Below are 11,282 nucleotides of genomic sequence, written 5' to 3' on the forward strand. Positions count from 1 at the left end.
ATTATCGTATCGCATATCGCGATATATATGTATACACGTACATAAATTACTATATAAATTGGGATTAAGTTTTTGCCATTAATGCATTAAAAATGCATTAAAAATAACACCGTAACAAAACCATTCATTAAACATTTATTTTTATAGAAGTTAAAGATAAATCTAAATTCATAATTGTTGCCTTCGATCATAAGAATCTCAGTCCTCCATTATAAGAAAAAAAGAAATAGACAGCAATGAAAAGCCAGTCACTTCACAGAAAGCAAAACAAAACATGTGTAAATCTTGAGTTTGGCATCAAATAAAAATAAACACACTGGTCCTCACTGTTCGAGTCTGTATGTGATGTATCGTCCAGCTGTTTCACTCGGCCGGATGATCTTCACCATCTGTCAGACAGAAATCAACACCTTTATAACTAAATACTGCTCCACCACTGTGTGCTTCTCAATGCTGATATCCAGGCTTACACACTTCAGACTAAATAATCTCTCAATCCATGATCGTAAAGCACCAGATTTCAACTTCAAGTAACACAAAGAATGAGTTAATGAACGTTTTCGGACTCACCTGCCCTCGTGCCTCGGGATCTCCAGACTGAATTCTGGGTAACTGTGTCTCCTTGAGTTTACTGATTACAGTCAAGAAAAGCTGTTTTGACGTCACAGAGAGCATGCTGCCTCTTAACCCAGTTCACTATATAGTCAACAGTGAGTGAGTTTGGAGCAGAATGACCTGTTTATCTGACCAATGGCAGAGAGGAAAGGGTTTGGGAAACCTGTTTGGACAAAATCACTTTTGCTTTTCCGTTTGACGTCACTTCACACACAGCTGTTGCTATGCTATTCCTCTCTTGATGTGCTCAGGAACCAACTGAAGGACAAAGAAAACATTCATTATGAATAAATTAAAGATTTCCTGTTGAGTTTTTTTTTTCCTATGTAATAATGCATGCAAAATGTGGTAGTTTTTGTTCTTTTAACAGATTGCAATATTTGTTAAAAACAAAAAGTGGATCCCATTGCAAGAAACTAAAATAATCACATAGCAGGTAAAATATAAAAAGCCTTTATTGTAAGACAGGGCTACATGTAATAAATACATCTTTTAATTGCAATTGCAATATTTGTTAATATAACAAATCTTGATATGCGTTTAAAATAAATTTTAATATTTATATTTAAAATATATTAATAATATCTATATTATTAAGGTTTTAAACCCTATAAATGCAGCTAAGCATCCTGAAATTTAAAAGGCAGCTATATATTTTATGCATGAATACCCAGTTTGTACTGTGAAAAATTTATATGATAAATGTGTGTAAAATATCATTTGAAAAAAATAGTTTTCATTATTACATTTTTTTCTATTGTATTTTCTATATGTATTTATTTAAATGTTTTTATTATTATTAATAATTTTAATTTCTATTTTAACATGTTTTTTTTTTTTTACGTTTACTTTAAATTACATTTTAATTTTAATTAGTTAGTTATTTATTTATTAATTTATTACACTGTTTTTCTCTTCTTTCCAGACCTGTTTGAAAACCCATGATCTAAAATGTGTGAAATTTATACTAATGTTTATATTCTCTTGATTTTGTACATTTACCTTTTTAAACATATAAAGACCCCAAAAATATTATTAACATGCGTAAAATATTATTTGGAAAATGTTTAGTTTAGTTTGCGTTGTTACTTTTTTCTATCCATTACAGTACAGCACTGTTGCGTATTATTTATTTATAAATTAATTGTAATCATTTTTATTTACTTTAATCAATTTAATTAGTTTTATTATTATTTCTTTAATGTATTCATGTTTATTTATTTTAAATTATTTAATGAGACTTTTTATTTTACTTATACTTTTAATTTTAGTAAGTGTAAAGTTTTATTTTCATTAAATATATGTAGCTTATATGTATTTTAAAACGTATTACTACTACGTATTGTTACTTTTTTTTTTAAATACGTTTGGCAATTGTAATAAAATAATAATAATAATAATTTTTCAATTAATTTTATTGAGCCCAGAGACCACAGCACTCATATATTTAATAAAAATATTTATTTTTCCATGAATATAGAGTTTTTGAGAACTGAAAGATGATCTGTAAATTGTGGTGGTTTTGTGTATAAATCTTAATGTATTTTTATACTTTAATATATACGCATTGCACGTATTGATCATCTGACTTTGCATTAGTTGCATAAGCACCGTCTCTGATTGGCTGAGGCTGACAGAAGAGGCGGGGCTTTGTGCCGCACTACTATGGTTGTTTCAACGAGCGCTGAGCACCGTCTCTGATTGGCTGAGGCTGACCAAAGAGGCGTGTCTTTTCCTTGGGTGGGCGGGGTTTTGTGCCACAGCTCTATGTAGTTGTTTCGGCGAGCGCTGAGCACCGTCTCTGATTGGTTGAGGCTGACCGAAGAGGCGGGGCTTTGTGCTGCAGCACTATGTGGTTGTTTCAGCGAGCGCTGTTGATCGGGGCGCTGGGGAGCAAGAGCTTCGCTAGAGCTATGGTAAGATACCAGACAACACCTTTACCTGCTGTTTAACGCGTCTAAGAGAGTGTTAAGACTAGTTTGTGTTGTCTAACAGCTAGTTATTGTAGTTGCTGTGAGTAGGTCAAAGTCCGGCGTGTTTATTTGTGGCACCTGTGTGTCTCCGTTAATTCACTCCGATGCAGGAACATTAGCTCGTTAGCTTTAATGATGTAATCATGTCTCTGTGGGTTTCTTTATGCATTAAAATCAATTTATATTCGTTTTGTTAGTGTATGTTTATCAAAACGACTCGTTAAAGTCGGCAGGCCTGTTTTGGGTTTAGCGAATTCAATCACGTGGAAAAAAAATCCAGAATAATCAATGATAATGTCGTGATTTAGGGTTTATTATTATTGATAGAAATCAGTTACGCTATTTGGGTTTATTGTGAAGACTAACCAGTGATTTTAGTAAGAGTTATCAGTTATAAATGCATTATTTGGAGTGGATTTTATTATCAGTGGTATTCAATAATAAGTATATTATTTAGGTTGTATTAAATATCACTGCATGCTTCATGAAATACACCAGTTCTTTGTATATTAGGGTGATGCATGTTTTATTGTAATGTGTTGCAGGTGAATTTAATATGATCTAAAAGATTTGATATCTTAATGTTAGTTAGTATGCAACATAAAAATCACTCCAGATAAATTTGCAATGTGGTTATTAAAGTAAATGAATTGTTGACTATTATAAAGTGCCTCCATAGGCACAGTTTCGTTTGCCTGTCCCAAATCTGTAGTAAAATCAGTGTTGTGGAACTATTTAAAATAGAGATGATCCTGCATGTTTTAAAAACACATTCAACCATGCGCCATGTGTTCATACTGTAAATATGACTTGATTTGAGGCCTAAAAACTTCATGCTAATAAATAAACCCACACTGCATGATCTTTATATATCTGTATTTTCTGTCCATTTTTTCTTCTTCTTGTGTAATTGTTAATTTCACGCATATAAAAACCATGTCATATATAGTCTTAACTCTCAGGTAAGCTTGTAATGGATTACTCTTAAATCTGGTTATCTTTGACTAGTCTCGGCTGTAAGTGTGATGAAGCCCGTGTTTTCTGCACACAATCCCACAGACACAGGAAAATCTGCTTGGTTTAGGAGCTCTACACGTGATCGCTATATTAAGATTGTCAGTGTTATTTTAATGCAGAACTTCTTTGCTAAATCCCCTCCGTCAAGTAATATTTAGTTTCTTGTGTTTTGCATAACTTGTTGCATATGTAAGCAAAAAAAAATCCCACATAACTGTATCAGAGGGCAAAGATGACTTTTAATATGAGATTTCATCAGTTAAGATATTACATGAGGACGTTGCGTAATTGGTTTATAGCACATCATTGTTCTTGTGCTCCGTATCGGTTTGATGGGATTGGCAGACACTCATCACGCCCTGTGACCTTTGACCTCTCTCTGTTTATCGCAGTGTGCCCAAGCCAACGACTGGCAGTCGGCCAAATCCATATACGAGTTCTCAGCCAAAGACATCGATGGAAATGAAGTGTCTCTGGAGAAATACAGGTCAACAGATGAGTACATATAGAAACTTTGACTCAAGCATCTGTATTAATGCTCATATTTGGGGTTGGTGATCTGAACAAAGCCCTAATATGAAGTATTAAACAAACTTGTTTGTTTAAATTTTTTTTCTTAAGTCGTCTGTTTCTTGAAAATCTGCTGAAAATGTACTCAAACTCAGGCCATCCAAGATGAAGATGAGTGATTTCTTCCATCAGATTTCAGGGCTCTAGACAATTCTTTGAGAATATGCGAGTTAAAATTTAATGTGGTCGCATTTGTGAAGAAGGAAGATTTGGTTTCAAGCTAAAGTAAATAAAAGACCGCTGCTTAAACCAGAGAAGATGAACATGTTGGCAGGGCCGGAGTGGGACTCATTTTCAGCCTTAGACCGGCCCACTTTTAATTCATGACTGACTATATTAAAATAATGTAATTAAAACCTCAGTATATGTGACCCTGGACCACAAAACCAGTCTTAAGTGTCAATGTTTCGAAATTGAGATTAATACATCATCTGAAAGCTGAATAAATAAGCTTTCCATTGATGTATGGTTTGTTAGGATCGGACAATATTTGGCTGAGATACAACTATTTGAAAATCTGGAATCTGAGGGTGCAAAAAAATCTAAATATTGAGAAAATCATCTTTAAAGTTGTCCAAATGAAGTTCTTAGCAATGCATATTACTAATCAAAAATTAAGTTTTGATATATTTACGGTAGGATATTTACTAAATATCTTCATGGAACATGATCTTTACTTAATATCCTGATGATTTTTGGCATAAAAGAAAAATGTATAATTGTGACCCATACAATGTATTGTTGGCTATTGCTACAAATATCCCCCAGCGACTTAACACTGCTTTTGTGCTGCAGGGACACATATGAGTCTGCAATAGTGCACTGTTCTCTACAGCCTTGTAATTCACTTTTTCTAGAGATTTCGTTTTGATGTAAAAATCTTAACTTTAGAAATGGAAAATAAGGGACAATTGTTTTTTTTGTTTTTTAAAGGAAAAGCGACAGAATAAGGGACACTCAGAATATTTGTACTGTACCATAATGTATGTCTGCCTGCAGTTAAAAAGTTCCCAGAAAAAAATCACATTTGTTTTGCTATTTATGTACAATTATTCTAAAAATACTTTTAATTTCATACAAAAAACGTCATCGGCCTGAGTAAATTGTACCGTTATAGAACGTGACTGCACAAGTAGTGTAGTAATTTAGGTGAAAATACTGTGAAATTACATATATGCATACAATTGGCATGAAATTTGAAAGCATAACAACTGAACGTCTATGAAACGTCAGTCAATGCAGCATTTTTTTTAACAATGGCACTTACATTTTTTAACTAAACTTTTATTGCAACCATAGCCTATGGATGAATGAAAATGTGCCGATTAGCCAATCCGGGCCTGCATGTTCGTATTCTTGTGAAAGAAAAAAAACATGCAAGTCCTGTCACCGACAGCCAGTTTAGTTTTACTGTTCTTTTTGTTTTGAAAAGCTTGTTATCTTTGCTGTTTACCTCACGTTACGCTATGGAGGCTTGCTTTCTTTCTCAGTGATTGCTAAACGTTCTGTAATTTATTAGTCGGTATATAATACAGCATGTGGTGTATGCCATGCCTCGTCTTATTAGTTTTTGTTAATAAACGTTATGTAAGCTGTAGCCTACTGTTTTATTGTTGTTGTGCTTTTTAATTAAGAATAACAGTGAATCCATCTTTTGTTGTGGTCTTAAAAAGTGAAAGGCATATAGATACAAGCAAAACAGACAATTATCTTTTCTTCTAAAATGTGACACCAAGATGGCGAAAGTGAAAGCGCACGATCGTTTATAACGTAGCACAAGAGAAGTTCCCGTTCACAAAATTTGAATGACAAATAATGATGATGAAAATGAACGGGTTGAAAGTTGAGCACTTTGGTTACTATATACCTATGATAAAAGTTTGTCAGCATGCATTGATTAATCTCATGTTGTAGCAAAAAATATTTGCGACCTAATTATGTGCTCGTGAGACCAACTGAGAAAGTTAGTCGCAAATGAATGAGTCTAGAGCCCTGGATTTGAACAAATGTAGCATTGCATCAGTGTCTCAGCAATGGATGCTCTGCAGTGAATGGGTGCCGTCAGAATGAGAGTCTAAACAGCTGATAAAAACATCACAATAATCCACAGGTAATCCAGTCCATCAGTTAACATCTGGAGAAGACAAAAGCTTAAACAAATTAATCATTAAGGTGTTTTTAACTAAAATATGAAATTAGTTCATAATCCATAATAACGCTTCCTCCAGTGAAAAAGTGTTCTGGTCTGAATCAGGAGAGAAATCTGCACAAAACAGCTCTAAACAAATATGTGGCTGGATTTTGATGTGAGAGACAACAGGAGATGCACTTTTTCACTGGAGGAAGCGTTATTATGCATTATGGACTCTTATTTAAAGGGTTAGTTCACCCAAAAATTAGCTTGTGTTTTACTCACCCCCCGAGGCATCCTAGGTGTAAATGACTTTCTTCTTTCAGACGAATCCAGTCGGAGTTATATTAAAAATTGTCTTTGATCTTTCAAACATCTTTGATGTTTAATGGCACTCAGCGGGTGTTGCATTGCTTCAGTCCAAAAGAAGTTAAATAAAAAGCGCCCATCCATAAAAAAAAAGTGTCTCACACGGCTCCGGGGGGTGAACAAAGGCCTTCTGTGGCGAATCAATGCGTTTTTGTAAGAAAAATATCCATATTCAAAACGTCATAATCACTTTAATCTAGCTTGCGCTCAGTTGTACACAGAAGCAGTTCCGGGCGGATGACGTATGAGTTCAGTGCTGCGCCGGTGAGTCTCGTGAAAACCAACGTTTGTTTACAGGAGCAAAGGAAGCAAAGTTTCCTTACTTTAGCAAAGGAAAACCAGTCTCCTCTTGGCTTATATCAAAATCCTCCGACGTTCTTCTTTACAAATCCTCATTTAGTACTTCTAATTAGTGACCGCTGTTTTGTTTTGATCTCTCCGCTGCGTTTCCGCGTGCGTCACTTCTGAGCAGCGCATGCGCAGCGCTGAACTCATACGTCATCCGCCCGGAACTGCTTCCCGTTACAACAGTGAGCGCAAGCTAGATTAAAGTGATTATTACGTTTTGAATATCGATATTTTTCTTACAAAAACGCATCGATTCGTGTGAGACGGGTTTTTATGGATGGGCACTTTTTATTTAAGTTCTTTTGGACTGATGCATGCAACACCCGCTGAGTGCCATTAAATGGCTTGAAAGATCAAAAAAAATTTTTTATATAACTCCGACTGGATTGGTCTGAAAGAAGAAAGTCATATACACCTAGGATGCCTCTGGGGTGAGTAAAACACAAGCTAATTTTCATTTTTGGTTGAACTAACCCTTTAAGTTAAAAACGTCTTGATGGATTTGTTGATGTTTTTATCAGCTGTTTGGACTCTCATTCTGACGGCACCCATTCACTGCAGAGCATCCATTGGTGAGCAAGTGATGGAATGCTACATTTCTCCAAATCTGATGAAGAAACAAACTCATCCTAATCTTGGATGGCCTGACAGTGAGCACATTTCCAGCAGATTTCCATTTTTGGCTGAACAGTTCACAGCTGTCCTCACCCACATTATACTCCTAATGCTCATTCTTCATTGTGCATGCAGTTATTTTTAGTCTTTGGCCGAGTGTAATCTTGCTCTGTGAATCTGGGTCGTGGTGTCTGAAGTGTGTTTGTGTGTGTTTCAGGGGTTATGTGTGCATCATCACTAACGTAGCCTCTAAATGAGGTAAGACTCCTGTAAACTACACTCAGTTTGCGGCAATGCACGCCACGTACGCTGAGAAAGGTTTACGCATCCTGGGCTTCCCCTGCAACCAGTTTGGAAAGCAGGTATGTACAGGAATAAAATGCCAGTTTGTAGTGCATTATATACTTTATTCTGTGTACTGAATAGTACACTATGCAGTATTTTAAAGAGTGATATTGTATGATATAGTGACTCCACATGACCTGATTACGTTGCATGTTTAATCCAGTGAGTGGTGTTCAGTTTGCATCTCTGAGTGATTTTATTTTTGCTTTTTGTTCCAGTTTTGTGTAAAAATTGTTAATGAGTCAAGAGAGTAAATATTGAAATCTTTAATATTGCTTCAGGTTCATTTGCAATTTAAGCATGTTGCATTATGGGATGCTGTATTCCATGCATACAGAAAATGAGCATTCTATGCAATGCATACTTGCTGCAGAAGAAGGAAGACTTAGCAGTGGCGTTATATTGTGAATGAAAACACTTTCAGTCCTGAACATTTGTTTTTTTTAACGAAATGTAGCAGACTGTAAGAGCGTTTGCTGTCAGGACTGTAAGTAGGTCACACGAGTGAAGCTGTACGTGGATTATTTTGTGTTTTGGGGTGAGATTTAATCTTACAAGAGATACAAAATTCATTTATTTGCATTATCATTCTTCATTTTAATTTGTTTTTTTTTTTTATTTAATGTGTATTATATATATATATATATATATATATATATATGCACACACACACACAGTGTATGTACACTACCGGTAAAAAGTTTGGGATCAGAATGATTTTTAATGTTTTTTACAGGAGTTTCTTCTGCTCATCATTTTGCAAGATTACTGTTTTTTGCTGTATTTTTGATCAGATAAATGCAGCCTTGATGAGCAGAAGAGACTTCTTTAAAAACAATAAAAGTCTTACTGATCCCAAACTTTTGAACGGTAGTGTGTGTGTATATGTATGTATGTGTGTGCATTTATTTATTTAATGTGTGTTTGTGTATTTATTTATTCATTTAATTTTATTTCAATTACATGTTCAATTACATCTTTATTTAATTTAAATGTTTTTAATAGTTTTAGTTTACAGACAAATGTATTTTACTTAAGAAATGAATGTGCAAAACACTGTGTGCTGTTAGAGTTCTTAATATTACAGTGTTCTTCAAACATTCTGATTTAAGTTCAAAGAAAATCTCCCTCTGACTCTCACAGAATGTGTTTTACAGGAGCCTGGAACAGAGGCGGAGATCAAGGAGTTTGCCAAAGGCTACAACGCAGAGTTTGAGCTCTTCAGTAAGATCGAGGTGAACGGCGACGGAGCTCATCCGCTCTGGAAGTGGATGAAGGAGCAGCCCAAAGGCAGAGGAACTCTGGGAAAGTGAGTCTGACTGGTTTGTTTATTCTTAGTTGTCACTTACTCTCTTATGCAAATTTGCAGAAATATCTTTTTTTACGATGAAGGGCTGTGTAATTCTTTAATATATGGAATCTGACATTTTTACTGAAGATGTATTGTCTTTTTAAATTGATGAACTTACTCTGTAATGCACTGATCATTTGGCATGCAACTGTTTTTATTTCCGCAGCAACATCAAGTGGAATTTCACTAAGGTAACACTGCTTATTTAAATAGTTGTATGTTAATAGATGGTATTTATTCTCTGATTCTCTGACCTCATAACTGTTGTTTTTATCATAGTTCCTCATTGACAGAGAAGGTCAGGTTGTGAAGAGGTACGGACCGATGGACGATCCAAGCGTAAGTCAAGAAAAAAATAATTTCACCCAAAAATAACATTGTGTCGTCATTTAATCACACTAATGTCATTCCAAGTCATATAGGTTTGAAGCGGCATAAGGGTGAATAAATAGTCCATCTGAGAAAAATTTACTTCAGAAAATAATGTTTGTTTAAATGTTTTACATTTTATTAGGTATAATTACATTTATTTTATTAAATATATATTTGTTTTAAATTATGGATTTATAACATATAATTATAATATACATATGAATTTATTAAAATTTAAATAAATTTGTTTAATGTGTCTGTTTAAAAGATTAGAAATGCATAACATTTTTAAATTCATTGCATTTGTATTTGTTTTAAATTTTATAAAACAAATTTTGTAGATCTATAAAATTAAACCACTATTGATTTTATTAAATGAATTTGTTTGTTTTAAATTTTATAAAAAATTTAAATATTTTTCTATTTATAAAAAATGAAGCTACATTTATGAAATGTATTTGAATTTTTTAATTTTATAAAATTGTATAACATTTTGATATTTATAAAAATTAAATTAACTATTACATTTATTTTATTCATTTTATTAAATGCATAATAATTAAAGATTAAATAAAAAAAGTTTTTTGTCCCATCAGGTTGTTGAAAAGGATCTTCCCAAGTACCTGTAGCCATTTGGATCAGACCCGATCTCCGTCCCATGTGTTTGTAGATGTGCGTCTCCTCTCTGGTCCATGGCTGGATGTTGGCAGGGTGAAGCCCAGATGTGTGACGGCCGTTCCTCAAGCCTGTGCTCAGGTGGGGACGGCCTGATGTCCTCCGGCGTGCAAATTCTCTGGGAAACCCCTGCGATGTCCAGCCGCTGAGCAGAGAGGAGCTGAACTGCACTGAAATCACTGGTGTATCTGAAGAAGCTTTACTAATGAACAGCTGTAATGATTAAAGAGTAGCGTCAGAACTTCCTGTGTGGCTGCCTCTTTTACAAAGTATGAATGCTTTCCTTTACTAGACTGAGTGATGTTTAGAGATTGAGATTAAATCAGGTCATATATGGGAGTGCAGGTAAATTGGGCTGCTTTTTGATCGTCATATTCATGTTGAAATGTGGCCCAATCCACATGAATAATTCATAATAGCACTATTAGTCAGATGTAGTAGTTTTTTCAGTAAATGTTTTATTGTAGTTATTAAAATTATGTAATTATATTATTATTATTATTATTTAATTTTATATTAGTATTATTTGATCAATTATTCATTACCTCCCTTGCGAATTCCATTTCGAGAAACCCTGAAATAACTTAATAAATCAAATTAAATTTATTTAAATTAACGAAGTGGAGTCATGACTGCTAAAAATCAGCATTAAATACGAAAATGGCTGTAATGTAAAAGACTTGATGACATAAATGCATTTTACATTAAAAATGATTTGGATGGCTGATGGCAAATAATGAGATAAAAGAAGGAAATGCACTTTTTTCCCTTTTAATTTTTAATATTTGGGATATTTTGTTGCCATTTTTGCCTAGTTATGTTAGTATAATTTATAACAGTTTTTTGTGTGAGAGTGTGTGTGTGTGTGTGTGTGAGAGAGAGAGTGCGTGTGTGTGTGTGT

The 11,282-nt window shown here is 34.1% G+C and overlaps 1 protein-coding gene across 2 annotated transcripts in view; it reads left to right on the forward strand.

Annotated features, from left to right (window-relative positions):
* The window catches only part of LOC107552704 (phospholipid hydroperoxide glutathione peroxidase, mitochondrial-like), a 12,126-nt gene extending 1,504 nt beyond the window's left edge, over positions 1–10,622 (forward strand). Inside the window, exons 1-7 of one of the 2 annotated variants that reach the window (XM_016234658.1) lie at positions 2,443–2,531; positions 3,998–4,092; positions 7,856–8,000; positions 9,141–9,292; positions 9,501–9,525; positions 9,614–9,673; positions 10,303–10,622. In XM_016234658.1, the coding sequence (XP_016090144.1) occupies positions 2,466–2,531; positions 3,998–4,092; positions 7,856–8,000; positions 9,141–9,292; positions 9,501–9,525; positions 9,614–9,673; positions 10,303–10,335 (576 nt within the window). In that variant the 5' untranslated portion in view covers positions 2,443–2,465 and the 3' untranslated portion in view covers positions 10,336–10,622. Of the gene's footprint in view, positions 1–2,442; positions 2,532–3,997; positions 4,093–7,855; positions 8,001–9,140; positions 9,293–9,500; positions 9,526–9,613; positions 9,674–10,302 lie in introns of those variants that run through there. The other variant, XM_016234659.1, reaches the window with a different exon arrangement.
* The last annotated feature ends 660 nt before the right edge of the window (positions 10,623–11,282 follow it).

This window comes from Sinocyclocheilus grahami, unplaced genomic scaffold (assembly GCF_001515645.1).
Source record: "Sinocyclocheilus grahami isolate Dianchi unplaced genomic scaffold, SAMN03320097.WGS_v1.1 scaffold456.1, whole genome shotgun sequence".
NCBI classification, from domain to species: Eukaryota; Metazoa; Chordata; class Actinopteri; order Cypriniformes; family Cyprinidae; genus Sinocyclocheilus; species Sinocyclocheilus grahami.